General features: G+C 37.1%; 1 protein-coding gene across 4 annotated transcripts in view; it reads left to right on the plus strand.

Annotated features, from left to right (window-relative positions):
• PAK3 (p21 protein (Cdc42/Rac)-activated kinase 3) overlaps positions 1 to 17,362 on the plus strand; it is a 118,411-nt gene that overhangs the window by 51,415 nt on the left and 49,634 nt on the right. For 3 of the 4 annotated variants that reach the window (XM_008578052.1, XM_008578053.1, XM_008578055.1), the window contains 5 exons: positions 927 to 971; positions 2,151 to 2,304; positions 4,226 to 4,263; positions 11,904 to 12,035; positions 12,546 to 12,711. In XM_008578052.1, coding sequence (XP_008576274.1) covers positions 927 to 971; positions 2,151 to 2,304; positions 4,226 to 4,263; positions 11,904 to 12,035; positions 12,546 to 12,711 — 535 coding nt within the window. The remainder of the gene's footprint in view (positions 1 to 926; positions 972 to 2,150; positions 2,305 to 4,225; positions 4,264 to 11,903; positions 12,036 to 12,545; positions 12,712 to 17,362) is intronic. The other variant, XM_008578054.1, reaches the window with a different exon arrangement.

Raw genomic sequence — 17,362 nt, forward strand, 5'->3', positions numbered from 1 at the left:
CTTTAGCATCAAACTGCGTGATTAATGCATGTAAAAGTTTCGTTTCACTGTGCTTGGAGTAACCCCAAATGCCAGGAATCAAGGATGTATATCCCAAATCAAACCAGTTAGGTGAAAGCATGTTACTGCAGCATTTGAGGTACCTTTTTTTAGGCAAAGCTGTTACCTTATATCTGATTTTATTTTATGGGAAGTGGGATTTTGCAACTGCAGCATTAAAATGGAAATTATTCATATATGGCTTGAAATGAAATGGTTTCCCTATCCCTGCTCTAAATGTCAAAGAAACTTAAACATAGAGTCTGTCTGTGTGGGAACGTCCTTTATCTAGTTTTCTCTAAACCAGCCATTACTTTTGCTACAAAGAAGAGAAGAATCAATCAATGAGAACAATAATTTGGTGTTACCATATAGCTATCCTTTGAATTTTAACCACATGGACACTTCCAATGTGAAACTGAAATTGGTTAACCAGAATTGGGAACTGAAATTTGTAAGTTCATCACATGGCCATTGGCTACCTGTGATCACCAAGTTATAAAAACAACTTACAAATTATTGTCAAAGCTTTTCATTAATGCCATCCTCTTCCCTCCAAATTCATGTTCCCACCTTTTAGTAATTTATCCAGTCATTTAATGGTAATTCTTATCATTGCATATTTATGGAGGAAGCATCTGGCCAAAAATGGAATAGTACATCCAAACTTTGTAGCATTGTTGTTTTCTCTGTTTTCTTAAATCTGTTGTCCTGTAGCCTGTCCTGTCCCTGATTTAGTTAATACCTCCCTATTTTCATAACTGCCCCACTTTAGAAGGGATTCCCCTCCCCCATTCAGACCCATTGGTTTCATCTCCTCCCACCTTCTAAGTTGTCCCACATTCTGTTTTAACTTTCTTTTCTTTCTTTATTTACGTCCATTACAGCCAGATCTCTATGGCTCACAGATGTGCCCAGGGAAGCTCCCAGAGGTGCGTCACAGGCCCAAAAGAAGCTTGCATCAAAGTGCTTCTTTGAGATGTCATAGCACTGCAGAAGCAGGTTCATGTGTGTGCAGTAGAGTTGTTGCTTGGCTTATCTCACTTTTTTGTTGTCATTCCCAAACTCTGGAGGCCCACGTCACACATTGTTTTGCCGAGACTTCATAGGACGAAGCCACATAAATTGTGTCCGGATGCACTTAGGAATAGTGTGTCTATTTCTCTCTCCAAATTGTTCTTAGAGATTGGATAATTTATGAAACGGGGACATCTGTAGGCTGAACGTACAGGAAAGAATGTTGAATGCTCAATGCAAAGCTAACCTTTCTGTACAATTTTTGCAATTCTCCCTGGTTAGATTTCCAAATACTCCCTTTTCTCTGCTCTAAATGCTTCAGATTATTATAATTTCTCACGAGGCTTTGGAATGGTTTTTATAGTCCCCAGGTTCTATGTGGCCAACGAATGAAGTGGGGAGGAAGGGGAGGAGGGCGGAGAGGAGAAGGAGGGCAGGCCCTGGAGAAAGCTGCAGGGAAAATGCCCAACGCAGCATTAATGTTACCATTTAGCATCTCAGAGGTTATTGCTCCTCCACAGTTCTATTTTTCTCTCCTCCCAATCCGCCTTTATGTTAAAGCTCTAGACCCCCCAAAACTTCATTTTATGATCACAAGTATAAACTGACCAAGGGTGAGGCTTTCCTTTTATTCTAAAAGATATTTTGATTTCAACATGCCCAGAAACAGCTTATGTGATTCCAGTCATATAAAACCCATTGATCTGCACTATACTATGCTGTGCACAAATTTAGAGAAGTCTTGCTATGTCTGCCCTGAGTCGCCAGAAAAAAATAAGCTAAGCCGTAAACATCATTTCATGGATGAGCAGAGTCAACATGGAGGTGATTTTCATGCGCTTTTTTTTTTCTATCACAGTCATACTCCCACCCACCCTTTTTAAGTTGGATCCTAGTTTTACCTATGTGTTGTAATTAGAGAAGAGAATGATTGCATTATTAAGTTACTAACTTTAAATCTAGAATGTAATTTCAGTTTCCCAAGTGTAATCCTACAGGTAGCATGGGCTTCTTGGTGAAGAACTTTACTGGAAAGTGAAAATGCCACTGCCGAATGTTCTGAGCTGCGATTCTTTCCCTTTGGTTGTCCACAGGGAATTCCTGAGCAATGGGCACGATTACTCCAAACCTCCAACATAACAAAACTGGAACAGAAAAAGAACCCACAAGCTGTTCTAGATGTTCTCAAATTCTATGATTCCAAAGAAACAGTCAACAACCAGAAATACATGAGCTTTACATCAGGAGGTAAGACAGGTCTAGGGTATTAAAAGGTGAAGAAGTAATTTTAATCTTAGAGCCTCATGATTAGAACAAAATGTCCGTAGAACATCTGAAATCAATTCTAGTACCTTCTCCAAATGGCTTCAGCATAAGTAAACCAAAAGATGAGTTGTAACTTGAGGTTAACGTTAGAATATATACATTACTAGAATTTTTTAAAAACCCAAATAAGGAAATGGTTCAGTGAAGCAGTACTTGTTGGCTTGAATGAGCCAGCACAACTGTTTTGTTTCTTTACTGGCATGAGGACAGTCACTTAGGATCAGGCCTTGTGATATGTTCATGAAGTTAGAGGTATATGGATCAAACCATGGTCTCTGGAAATTTATTTTATCACTTGGATTTATCGATTTGCACCATGATGACACAGCACAAATTTTGTGGTTGTCAGGTTATTTTGATCAGACCTCAAAATCAGACTAAAGAAAAGAACCCATGTCTTGCTATTTATAGAGATTGAAATGGCCCTGTCACTGCCAAATCTTGACTTCATTTGATAGTGTATATACCTGGCCTTTGTTTAAGAGTGCTGATGTTCAAATTTGCACTATAAGCAACTGAAAAACTTATAACAAACAGCACTTTTGCGTTTTAAGAAAGATGATCTGGATTGTCTCTGTAAAACAGTTAATTCTATTTACTTTTTTTATTTTAACATTTACTTGTACGTATTTGGGTACAGTGTGTTGTTTCAATACATGAATATACTGCACAATGATTCACTTAAAGTAGATAGCATAGTTTTGTACCTGTTAGTCTATCATTTCTCCTCCCATGCCCACCCCCGGCCTCTGGTTACCATTATTCTACTGTCTACTTTTATGACAACCACTTTTTGTGAAACAATTTATTATCTAATATCTAAAGAAAGAAGAGAATACTGTCATTAGCACCCCAACTATAAAGAGCCCCTACCTCTTGGCATTGGACTTAGTATAGAGCAGGCTTGAAGCCTCTTTGAGAATGGTGCAAGGATACACTTGGAAGGGGAGGAGAGTCTGACTTGGCCATATCAAATTTCAAAGCCCAAACTTAAAGGCATGTGGCAATTCACATGCAAAATAGGGCTTTTTTAAATGAGAAGATTGCTTAACTGCCACCATTCAATATAGAAAACCTAAAAAGAAAGACATTAAGGAGGATTTTTTATGATATTTAGTCTTCCGCAAGGAATAAACTATCTAAGAGATTCTGGTGACACATCAAACAGTGTTGAATGTGAGGAAATCAAGAGCTGTGCTCCGAATTAGAACCGTAGAAGACCAGAACTGAAAATGCATTCAGGAAATCATTTCGGCGTAACCATTAATATCCTTCAGATTCTCAGCGTTTGTTCTTTACTCCAAGTAGCCACTGCTGTTTAACACTTTTATTTTTATGTGCCAAATTCTGTCAACATACAAAGATGAAATTCTGACAACTATGTTAGAACTCAACAGTATCTGAGTTATTGCACTATACTGAGCTGAGTGAAACTTACCGTATGTTCTCTGAATGCTCTAGTATTCAAACTAATGGGATAGGAAGGGAAGAGGAGAAGGGTGGGTGGAAAGAAGGAATGAAAGGGAGGGAGGGAGGGGGAGGGGGAGAGAGGAAAGGGGGAGAAATCTTGGATATACCAATCAGGAGTGCGTATGCTTGACATTCCTCCATATAGATGAGATTCACTGGAGGCCTTCATTAAAGTCTGTAAAATGATTTGGTGAGGATGTAATGCTGTGAGCTATTTAAGAAACACTATGTTGTCTATCATAATATCTATTCAATACTAAACTGGAGAATTTCCTTCTGGTGAAAGGCATGCATTTTTTTTTTTTTTTTAGTATGGTCTCTAATGAGGCAGTGTTTATGAAACAAAGGTAACCTCTTTATTCTCACTTTTCAGATAAAAGCGCACATGGATACATAGCAGCCCACGCTTCGGTAAGTGAAAAATTGAAAACTATTTCTTAGGATAGGTGTTTCTGGATATCCAACTGAATATAATTGCACAGATCCATTTGTTAGGTATAGAATCTTTTTAAAACAGATTTTAAAGATGTAATTTAGATATATAAAATTCACCTATTTTTAAGGGTACAAGTTCAATGAGTCTTAGTAAATTTGTACTCCTGTGCTACCATCAACAATCGTCCTAGAACATGTCTCCAGTAAAATCCCTCATGCCTGCTGACAGCCAATCCCTACCCACCCCCACCACAACCCTGGGCAATCACTAAGCTGGTTTCTGCCTTTACAGATTTGCCTTTCTGGACATTTCATGTAAATGAAATAATACACATGTGATGTTTAGGGACTGGCTTTTTTCACTCTGTATAATTCTTTTAAGATTCATCCAAATTGTGTGTATCAATAGTTTGTTCCTTTTTATTGCTGAGTGGTATTCCATGGTATGATGATGGTACCACAGTTTATTTAACCATTCACCTGTTGAAGACTTTCTAGATTATTTCTAGTTTGGGGCTATCACAAATAAAGCAACTATGAACATTCATGTACAGGTCTTTATGTGGACAAATGTTTCTATTTCTCCCACATATAGAATCTGGAAAATAATAATCATATTAATAGCAACTTCTCTTTACTAAATACTTGCAATGTACACTTACAAACTACGATGTGGACTAATATTATTTTTATATTCATTTCATCTTTCCTACAACCCAATTGAGTAAATATTACCATTTTCCCCATTTTACATATAAGGAAACTGAGGTTTAGAGAGATGAAATGACTTGTCTAAGGTCACAACGCTATACCCTTTAGTGTCATTTGTTTCAACAAACTGAAGTACAGTTGGGGAGGTAACTTTGCCCAAAGTCACATAGATGGTTTTATCTGACAAGTGACAGAAAAATAAGTAACAGCCCATGGAAGTGCTATAGTATCTGAAAGAATACCCACGCATAAAAGGCAGAAAATAATCTCAGACAAGGCTTCCCTTTCTGTGATTTTTATTTTGACATCCTGATAGAAATTATTACCTGCCTCGATTGCTTCCTTAGGAGTGAAGGAATTAGCATTAGTGAGAGTCTCCTAACTGTTTATTCAGTCATGGATGGCCAAACCGATTCTTCCTTATAGGGAAGACAAATGCTGGCCTGCTTGACATTACCCTGGGCAGCCAGTGTGACAGCAGTAGATCATTAGTGGTAAAGAATAAAAGCTCTAAAATAGTATGGCAGTTTCTCAAAAATTAAAAGTAGAATTACTGCATGATCCAACTGTTACACTTCTGAATATATACCCAGAATTGAAATCAGAGCCTCGAAGAAATATTTGTACACCCATGTTCATAGCAGCATTATTCACAGTAGACAAGAGGTGGAAGCAACCCAAGTGTCCATCAGCAGATGAATAGATAAACGAATTGTGGTAAATAGGAACTATGGAATGTTATTCAGCCTTAAAAAGGAAGAAAATTCTGACTCAAGGATAAACCTTGAGAACATTACGCTAAGTGAAATAAGCCAGTCACAAAGAGACAAATACTGTATAATTCTACTCAGAAGAGCTATCCACAGTAGTTATTTTAAACACTAACCTGATAGAATGGTTTGTGTATTCATTTTTATTGCCTCCTGAGATATAAACTGTTTCTTTTGAGATTGCTCCTATTGGTTTTGTTTGTAGTGTTAAAACTAAGTCTTCATAATGGCCAGAATATTCCACTAAATCTGAAAAAAATGATGATCTCACTGTTTGGAGATAAAAAAAAGTAGATAGTCACTTATTTAACGTATGCTTTTCAAGTGTCTCCTTATGAGCCCTAGGAGGTTGGAAGCCAAGTCTGATAGGGGAAGATAAGTTGAACCTAAGAAAGCACAATACAATATGCATAGTATTACATACCATAAAATATGTCCATTTGATAGAAGAATTCAGAGAAAAGAGATTGCTTTTAGCTAGGGAAGGAAAGGGAAGCAGGCTCTTGTCTCCAAGGGCTTAAGCTCAGTGCCTGTACCAAATAGGCACTAGGTATATATTTGTTGAGTGTTGAGTTAGAAAATGTTTTATACAAAAGGTGGCATTTGAGCTAGATCTTGAAGGCCAATTGAGATTTGGATCTGTGAAGATGGGAAAAGTATTCTAATCAAAAGGAAAAGCATGAGAAAGGGCATGGTGGGGAGAGCAAAGGAATGAGGGGTATGGGTTTGGATGAAGACTGAGATGCAAGAAAGGGAATCATAGGAGTTAAAGCCTGAAAGTTAATTTGGAGCCAACTCATAAAGGCCCTTGAATAGTATTCTAAGGGATCTAGCTTTTCCACTGTGCATTGGGAAGCCCTTGAAGTGTTTTGGAGCATGAGAGTTAGCTGATTAAAGCTTACACTTTGGGAAGAATAACCTGCCAGAATGAATTAAAGACAGAAGGTGAGACTGGATGAAGGGAGACCAGTTGAGGGAATATTGCAAGCTTCCAGGCTAGAGATAATGAGGGCCTGAAGTGAGGTAGTGGCAGTAGGAATGGAGATTAGGTTTCATTTCTAGAGGTGTTTAGATTATTGATTGAATATTTGGGGAAAGTGTGAGGTCAAAGATGGTTGCAGGCTTAAAATAATATGTGGGTGGGCAAAAAGGTGAGACTGTTATCTTTCAGAAGAAGCAGATTTCTGTGGGAAGATGCCGAATGTCCTATTGGACAGTTTGTGTTTGAAGGGCTGACAGGACTTCCAGGTGGAGATAATTGACTAAACTGCTTGACTAAAGCTAGGTTTCTATTGATTGAATGAACTGAGTTGGGCCCTTAAGTTCAATTTGGATCACTTTAGTGAAACTCAGTTACTTAGGAATTGAGAACTGCACCTTGTGTTTTCCATATAGTTCTAGGGTGAAAGTGCATCTCCCACACCTTTTTACATTAGAAACACTCCCAGTAGACCTGCTTATCGTACAGGATCTGATTTAATGGGACTGACTATTCCGTATAGACATAACCTGAACTGATCACAAAGTAATCCTTTAGTAGCCTGGGTGGGAATTGAAATAGAAGCAATGCTGGATTCTCTAAATGGTTTAGACTGATGGCTATGTAATTAATATTGAATTCAGTGATACCTCTCATAGTCATATGACATCTCCTTTACTGCTCGCTTGTGGTAGCTTCTTTCATATTAGTATATTAAATTCCAAGTACCGTTCAGGGACCCCTATTGGATTTGAGGCTAATTTTAAAATTTTACATTTTAATTGCACTGTTGAGAATTAAACAATGTATTTAGAATCCTGAGCTAGTATTCCAAGTGGAAGGTAACAGTGATAATATGAATGTGCCATGATTTGTGCCTAGAATAACTGGGTGTGCAGTTGACAGATTGCTCTTTTTTGGTTTGCAGTACAGGTTTATTTTGTTCATCTAGTTTAGTGGTTCTTTTACTTCAGTATGCATCAGAATTGCCTGGGGAGTCTGTTAAAATGCAGATTCTAGGGCTCCACTCCCAGAGTAGGTCTGGAATGCAACCCTGAAATCTGTATTTTAAACAAGCACCAAATCCGGCCCCCACAACATATTTTGTATTACCTCAAGTTTCCAAAGCCCTTGCCTCTAAATCCTTTGGCCTTTAAAAATTAAGCTCAAAGAAAGGAGAGTTTCCTAAGGTAGTTCCTCTAGCTAGTGTACTCCCTAGAGCAGGGTTCATAACCTGGAGTCCAGAGAAGGCCTTCAGAAGATCGTTGAACCCTTGAAATTATATATAAAAGCATGTGTCTACCTGTATTTTTCTGGGGAGAACAGGCAAACCTTTTAAAATTTTAAGATTCCTGGATCCAACTCAGGTTAAGAACTACATTTCCTGTCCCAATGTGTGGCATAATAAGAGTGTCAAAAATATCTAATTTTGATAAGACAAAAATATTTCTTGCTAACTATCCATCTATCTATATTTTTATAAGTTTAGAAATATTAGAAGTAATTCTCAACCTGGAAGAAAGAGATCAGAACTTTGCACCATTGACTCCCAAAAAGACCACCAGAAAAACCTGTAAAACAAGCAAAGCTAAGTTTATTAAACTTATGGTATCATGAAAAAGCACTATCCTGAGAGAGTCTTAGTGTCTTAGAAAGGGGATGTCAGGGAAGAATATTTATAGGGTTTTAGGGCCTGAGCTATGATTTTAAAACAGGTCTTGCAAGGCGAGGAACAGGTTCGAATTGTGCAGTGTTTATGATAAAATAGCTCTGTATTGGTGAATACAGCAAGGTGAGAGTCTTGAAATAAGTCTTGGTAAGCAAGCTGTTAGTCTTAATAAGCAAACTATTTTATAGTTGGTTTACAGTATCTTCCAGAAACTAGTATATCCTAAAGTAAGAAGCTAAGTTATTTTTGCTCATTCTCAGTATTGTTTAACATAGGAACGGTAAAGTATATCTGTCCTGATATTATTTAACACAGGAAATAGTAATTATGCTCAGTCACAGTATTATTTACACAGGGATAGGAAAGTATGGCTGGTCTCAGTATTTTTTTAATACAAGGGCAGGAGATTGCTAATTTCAGTTCTCAGTACCAAAGACTGGTGTTGTAGGCAGATTGCTGGGAATTAATACTCCCTGGCCCAACCGTAATCCAAAATATACTGTCTACTGAAAACCACATATTCTTCTCAGCCAACCAACCAACAGGGCAGGAGAGTGTTTCGTCAGGGGTAAACAGAAATATCTGTCTTCCTTCTCCCTCACACACCTCTAGAGGACAATAACTTTCAGGCTTTCTAATAGTTTTCTGAGTCCATCCTTAGAGTTGGGGAATGTCCTTCATTTGAAATTAGAGTAGTGAAGGTAGTAATGAATGTTAGGAAATAGTCATTGAAATTTTGTAGGTGGATTTTATTTAGTGAAGTATTAAGACTTGAGATGCTCAAGGTTACCTCTTTGCCAGTAAGCACTGATTAGTCTTCGTACTATTCTAAGGGGTGGGCCAAGAAGACTAGACCTTGAGTTATTATATTTGCCACCAAGACCATTTTTAGATCCTTACAGACTGTATGTACTACTCCTGGAGGCCACATGGTGCATTTTATCAAACATGCTAAAGGACCCCCATATCTCACTTTATATTCTTGCTGTAAGTTCTTTGAAGTGATTTTTAAAGTATTGATTTTGAAATTATTTGCTTGCAAATAACGTTTAATTTGTAGTTAGGTATAATTTCTTGGCAAATCATTGTGAATACCGAATTGTTGCTAAATAAGAATATCTAGCCTACAATTTGTTTTTAGTGTAATAAAATTTCTATAAATGCTAAATTTAAATGACTAATGATTTAAGTTGACACATTCTTATGCTCAGTTGACCTTTAATTAAATATTAATTAATTTAGATTTTATAATTTTCTTGTGGCTGTTTGGAGCTGGTGATTTGTTTCTGACCTCAAACATTTTCATAGGCCCACATAAAGCTTATCATCCCTGTGCAAAGCTTATATTGCCTAATGGATAAAGTAGCACCATTTGCCATGCAAAAAAATACTCAGCTTATACGCAGGTTCTGCCCTTCTAACAAGGAACAGTGATTGGGTGTATTCTTCATCCCAGCAGGCATAAGATAGAGCAAAATTTCCTGGAACATATCAAAGCAAATGCCAGTAAGGTGATTTCCCCCTGTGCCCACTGAAGTGCCCTGAAGAGTTAGTGTTTCCCAAGAAGAACGTTTTTCTTTAATCTGGAAACAATGTCATTAACAAAGGATGGTACTTCAAAAAGTTCATGGAAAGATTCGTATTATCTTTTAATTCTATTTTTCCTTGAACTTTTTGTAGTACCCTCATATGTTGCCATCCACATAGCCATAATACAATATAATAGCCCAGTTGTTATGGCTAAATAAAGAATAAATATAGGTGCAAAACTTAGAAAACCAATGTCCAGTAAACATGTAAGCTTCAGTCTATAAACCACTGAGCATCTACATCAGGGCAATCAAATATTCTTTTAAATACTTATTTATAAATTCTAGGTTGTCTTCTTTCTCACAATAGATATATCTTGCTGGCTCCTATCAGATATATGATTACACCTTATTAGTTTCTACATGATTGTAAAAAAAATCCACATTGAATTTTTAATCATAGACTGAGGTGCTTTGATATAATAATCTATTAATAGGCTGCCTATAACTGCCTCAGGAACTTTGTCCTCAAGGAATGAAAATTTGTTGTAGGATCACCTTGGGCCAGTACACCCAATAGTATAAACAAAAAACAAATAAATACACAAAAAGAAAAAATTTTTAAATCACCTATAATAACACTGTCCAACAGAAATAGAATATAAACTATATATGCAACTTTATATTTTCCAGTAGTTATATTTAAAAAGTAAAAATAAATAGGTAAAATTAATTTTAATAATATATTTTATTTAACCCAACATATTAAAAATGTTATCATTTCAACATATGAGAATACTTCAAAAAGTTCATGGGAAGACTCATATTATCTTTTAATTCTATTCTTCCAAAAACTTTTTGAAGTACTCTCATATGATCAATATAAGAAGCATTAGTGAAATATTTTACAATTTTTCTACATTAATTATACAATATCTGGGATGTACTTTGCAGTTAAAATACCTCACAATTTAGACTAGCCATGTTTTAAGTGTTCAATAGTCACATGTGGCTAGTGGCTGCCATATTGGACAGAACAGACCTAAACCATAGTTCATGTTTTTTAAACTTGAGCATGCATCAGGATCACCTGGGAGACTTGTTATAACACAGATTGCTGGGCCCCACTTCCAGAGTTTCTCATTCATAGGTTGGATGGAGCCTGAGAATTTACATTTCTAACAAGTTCCTTAATGATGCTGATGATGCTGATCTGGGGGCCACACTTTGAGAACCATGGTCATAGTTCTTTCAGAATCCAACCTTGGAACCATTTTACCCCCACATTAATGTGAATGATTAAGAACTGACCCTAGGTACTGTGGTTGTTGATGTTAATGTTGGTGGTGCTATTATTGCAGTTTGTAAAACATTGCAAATCACCATTTGCCTATTGGTTAATATTGAGTAATTATTTATGTAGATGGGTGTTCCTTAGATCTTCATGTCTATTATTCTCTGAGTGCTTCTTTCCAGGAGGCTGAACAGGGAAGAAACATTTATTGGCTTGCTTGTTCTTAGTGAGTATTTGCAGAGCTGTATTATTACCATATCCATATGCATGCTCTGATCTTTCGGCAGAAAGTAGCCCTTTTCAAATTGACAATCTGCCCAGTACAGATTCAAAACTTTAAAAATTAATTTGATTTTTTTAACATATTCATTGATTTCAAAAGCATTGAACTTGAAAGCATTAAGCGAATAGTTCACTGTTTTTGAGCTCAGTGAAAAGTAAAAATCATTTTTTAGAATTCATGGTCCTTTAAACCATGCCATGAATTTATCTCTGAATGTGAGCAGTTCCTGGCCACCAAACTGTAGATGGTGCTGCTCATTTGCAAAAGATATAGCTCCTTCATATCCCTACATGCTTAAATATTTCATTTTCCTTGTCTCATTTCTGAAGAAAAATAATGAGTTAATATCTGGTCTCTGAACTTTTTTTTTTTTGTCATAAGAGTACAAAGACAGCATCTGAGCCTCCTTTGGCTCCTCCTGTGTCTGAAGAAGAAGATGAGGAAGAGGAAGAAGAGGAAGATGACAATGAGCCCCCACCTGTTATTGCACCAAGACCAGAACATACAAAATCAGTAAGTCACGAGTGACTATTGCCAAATGATTCAAAAGATACCCTTTGGAATAATCATAGAATTAGGATGTAGTTAATCAACTAGTACCTATTGAGCATCTCCTGTGTTCCCAGAACTAGAGTATAAGATAAGACTCTGGTTTTGAGGTTGCTGTTTGAGGATACATTATTAGAACATTAAAGAATTAGAAGATGATACCAAATAGTGCATAAATAACTGCTAATTTACAAAACTACTGCAGAAGATAGAGAAGCAAATCCATGTGAACAATGTAGAAAGAATTGCATAAGCAGAGGCACCTATACCAGAATTAGCAAGACATGTATAGAGTCTTCCAAAGACTAGCTCCCAAGATCTTTCAAGGGTGGTATACTCGAAGCTACTTAAAGTTCTTTTGAAATAGAAAACCACTTGTCTTTAAAAACTTATTGGTATGACAGTGCCTTGATACCATACTCTTTCCTTGGCCTGCTGTTTTAATTGTAGAACTTTATGTGTTTTGTCTTTTAGATCTATACTCGTTCTGTGGTTGAATCCATTGCTTCACCAGCAGCACCAAATAAAGAGGTCACACTACCTTCTGCTGAGAATGCCAATTCCAGTACTTTGTATAGGAACACAGATCGGCAAAGGAAAAAATCCAAGATGACAGATGAGGAGATCCTAGAGAAGCTAAGTGAGTTTTTTTCGCCATCATTACTTTCATCATGGGAGGGTTTCTCATAAAACCTTTAGAATGGGAATTGATCCTCTAGAAGTTTGAATCTTCTTGTATGAACTTCAGGCTCCCTGCAGTCACGAGATGAAAAGTTTGGGACTCACTGTATATGCCAGATTGCTTCCTCCCTCACACTCCTAATTTGACATAAACTAAATATTTGTACTTGAAAAAGTCAATTAAGGTGAAAACTTGACAAAATAAATAAAGTAGTAGGGTTTTTTTTAAGATTATGCCTCCAAAAGGGATAAAATAGTCTTATAAAATATCTTATGATCATACCCCAAGGACCTCCAACTGATCAGTCATGATAGATAAGTCAACCTCAAAGCTCAACACAGTCAATCAAAACTTGCAACCACAAACAATACTCATATAGCCTTTTCTCTTAACTTAGGAGCATTTCTGTGTGGGGAGAAAGGCAGAGCCAGCAAATGCTAGCAGTCTCCTTCTGCAGTGTCATTAGGGCATGCATGCTTGTTGCCCTGCTTTTGCAAAACACTCTCCTTCTACATAGCTTTCTGGATCAAGAAGATACAAAATCGGTTCTATGCTAAAGAGAGGTCTGTGAAGCATATTCATTAAGCTCATACTACAGCAGCATCTGACAAATTGCTAGATATCAACAATCATTGCCCCCCGTTTGACTAACTCCTACTCATCCACCAAAACTCAGCTCAAAATTGCCTCCTCGGGAAAACCTTCTTTGTCTCTCCCAGTTAAGGCCCCTCTTCTTTACTGTTTTTATATTAGCAAATATCATACTTTACTAGGCTATCTCCTTCACTAGATGGTGAGCTCCTCGAAGGCAGGGACTGTGTCTTTTTTTCCTATATGTCCAGCTCCTAGTAAGTGCCTGTTACATAAAGGCACTCAACAAGTGTTTGTTGAGTAAATGAATGAAAAAATGAGCACACAAGTGCATTTTTACGTCTCCCTACTTGTCTGTTCTATGCAAGAAATTTTGGAGGACACAATAGAAGGACAATTTCCTGTCATCAAGAAACTTACAATTTTCTTTGGAACATAAGATTTAACACTGTGAAACAACTAGAGAATAGGAGCCTATCTCATTTCATGCAACTTTTATCTAAAAGACCTCAAAGAAGGAAGAGAGCAATTCCAGCTGTAGGCCACAGGGAGGCTCTGCAGAGGTGGCAGTAGGGCCATTTTGCCCTCCAGGGGACGATTGGCAATGTATAGAGACAGTTTTTATGGTCACGATTCAGAGTGCTACTGGCACCTAGTGGATAGAGTCTCGGTATGCTTCTAAATATCCTATAATGCACAGGGCAGCTTCCTTCACCCCCCACCCACCCCCTATTTGCAACAAAATATTATTCAGCCCCAAATGTCAACAGAGCTGAGGTTGAAACATTTTGAGCTAGAAGTATTTTGGAAAGGCAAAGGTTGAGGTTGCAGCTGTCAGTGAGCACTCAGAACTGGAATCACTGGACTTTAGCGAACTGACTTCACTATACACGATTATGCCTCTAGTGCTAATACCCACCATTTACTATAATAACAACAGTAATAATTCTCATTTATTGAGCACCTTCTGTGCTGGCTACTTTACAGACATTATCAAGGTTAATTTTCACAACAATCCCGTACAGTAGATTTTAATGTCCTCATTTTACAAATCAGTGAAAGTAAGCTTTAAAAAGCTTAAGTGACCAAGTCACCAAACTAATGAGTGGCAGAGCCAGAGTTTGAATTCAGGTCTGTTTGCCATCGACGCTTATACTTTTTCCATTACCCACTTTGCTTCTGCATATCATATCTGTGTTAAAAGGAAGGACGGAATGAAAGAATTGCCTGGATAATTTAAGTTCAGTTATTCAGATAATTGTCTCAATCTTTCCCTTATTTTGTATATGTAGACATGACCTATGAGATTATGTCAGATTTTTAAAATCTAACAGCCCTGCTTTAGTGAAAATGACTGTTACTTGGTATCTGTTTCAAATATCAATAGATTTATTATAATAAAAATATATTTATAACTTTGTTAAGTTAGCTGACAGATAAATAGCATTATTGGGAGGTCCAAAATCTTGCTTTGCTTACAAGCTATAATGGTGATGGAACTGTGGCCTTTATGATCTGTTATTCATTCTGCTCTGCACTGAGCAACATGATGAAGAGGGGGAAGCTGACTGATTACATTTTAATTAAGAGTTAAGTGTATTTTTTTTCTCTTTTGGACTTTGTGCTTGGGCCTAGAAAGAATCATTTTCCTTCTACCAGTGGGCCACCTGTGACTGCCAAACTTACCTTGTACTTGTAGATCTTGGCAGGCAGAACCTGCAGAGAAATGGGTTTTTGTGAAGCAGATCCAGGCTGAATTATACTTCAAAGTCTGCAAAGTTGGGCTTTCCTATTCCTGCATCCTTATCACCCTCCCTGTACCCTCTCTCTGCCGCTTACACACTGGGTAACCATAGACAAATCATTTAACCTCTCTGAGCTTCAGTTACTTATCTGTCAAATGGGAAAAGAATCATAACTACAATTTAGGACTCTGTCTATAGGATGGATTTTAGGGAGCTCAACCTATGGTTAAGAGGACAGAAAGATCCAGATTCAAATTACAGACCCATTGCTACTAGCTCTGTCACTTTGGGCGAGTTACTTAACTGTTCCTTATCTAAAAAGTGAAGATAATAATAGTCCCAACCTCATATCAGTATGATAATTAAATGAGAATAATGCATATAAAAACCTCAGCAACAGTACCCGGCACATAGTAGGTGCTCAATAAATGGTGGTTATTATTTTATTGCATGAGTGTAAAGTCTTAATAAAATAATATAATGGGACAAGCTTTGAAATGAGTCTTAACTGGAACTGAGTGATAGACACAGTGCGGTGAGTGTTCTTAGGCAAGCCACTTAACCCCTATAAACTTTAGTTTGTTCATTGAAAAATGGAAATAATAATAGTACCTATATAATAGGGTTGCTGTGAGGACTAAATGAGTTAAAGAATGTAAGACATCTAGCCCAGTAAACAGTAATGTAAAATTATTATTATGCTATTTTTGAAAAATGAGAGTGACCATATTTTTTTGGTATAAAAAATGGTGGCATGGGGTCTTACTGTGGAACAGAATGTTTAAAATCAGGAATAATCCCAGATCTATGGTCCCTAGACAGAAGTCATCAGGGACCTTTGAATCAAGGGCCCCATCGGGGCTTGGGGAAGGATAGAGGAACCTGAGCTGAGAGGCAAAGGAGAGAGAAAAGAGAAGCAGGAACGTAGAGGGATGGCCAACAGCTTGTACCAGAGTGGACCTCACAAGCACGAGGAAGAGGAAATGGCAGCGTCTACTAAATTATTGTTACCTTCAGCCTCAGGATCCAATTACTAGTAGGTGGGCAGCCTAGAGTACAGAGCCACCAGGCTATTCATCTTCCACGTGGATACCGATTGTTGGGGCCAGACCAAGGAATCATTAATAGCTGAAATGAACAAATCATCTTTCAGTTTTACACAGACAGATAGCCTGGGTCTTGCTTGTATATTGTGGTCTGTTGGAAAATAAAGAAACCCCTACATTTTAGTGAAATTTTTCAAAAGGCACTGACTGTCAGCAAAATTTTACAATGCAGGAAATTTGTCTTTGGCCTTCCTGTGGGCCCCACAAGTCACCTATTTCTCTTGCTCCTTTTCTCCCCCAGCATTCCCCACTCAAAATTCTTTCTCTTAATTCACCCTCAGATAGAAATTATACTAATTTAGAGAATTATTTTTTTCTGAGGAATCAAAACTTTCATTATGCTAAAGGGATAATATTTCAATGGTGGGGTTCAGCTTAGCATAATATGTTGGAGAATATATTGATGGGCTTTTCTGCCACTAAAACCATGTCACAAACCCTATTTTCAAATACCAGTATTTAGTAATTTCTTAAAACCTTGTACTATAAAATGGATAATTTGTTTCTTATTTAGGGAGTTATTCTGGTTGGGACTCGTCTGGTATTGCTATCATTTCTTTTTTTCTTTTAATTTTGATTTGCTGATTTTTCTCACGTTTTTCCCTATTGTGTCACAATGTTTTTCCTTTATTGTAATTTATAAAAGCAAATTAGAATGAGTCTGATGAAAGAGATCACTTTAAAAGTCTGTTTTGTGATTCAGCACTGTAAACAAGGCCTCCTGTACACTTGCCTAACATCAGTAGATGCCAGCACACATTCTCTTGAGAGGGGTAATGGGCTGGGGACGCCATTATATTTGAATAGCAGTTAAATTCAGAAGCAGAAACACATCACAATGGTTATCTTTTGGTAATCCTTGACAAAGGATTTATTTCCAGTGTTTTTTTTTTTTTTACCCTGCATATCATGGAAATAAAGCTTGAATAATTTACTACCATAAAGCCTCATTAACTGAACCCCGCCAATTGGAATTGGTCATAATTCAGAAAGTGGCTTGGGCTGAAGCTTATTTGCTTTTTCTCAATCTATGGAAAAGATTTTGCTCAGCAACTTAATAGTAAAACTCTCTTAGAAGACTATAAACTGCTTAATAAAACTATGGTTTCAAGTGAGTTTAAAATTGTCATTTCATAAAAAAAAAAAAGGTTCAGGCTCTTACTCATT

Source organism: Galeopterus variegatus, unplaced genomic scaffold, assembly GCF_000696425.1.
Source record: "Galeopterus variegatus unplaced genomic scaffold, G_variegatus-3.0.2 Scaffold1625, whole genome shotgun sequence".
NCBI lineage: Eukaryota > Metazoa > Chordata > Mammalia > Dermoptera > Cynocephalidae > Galeopterus > Galeopterus variegatus.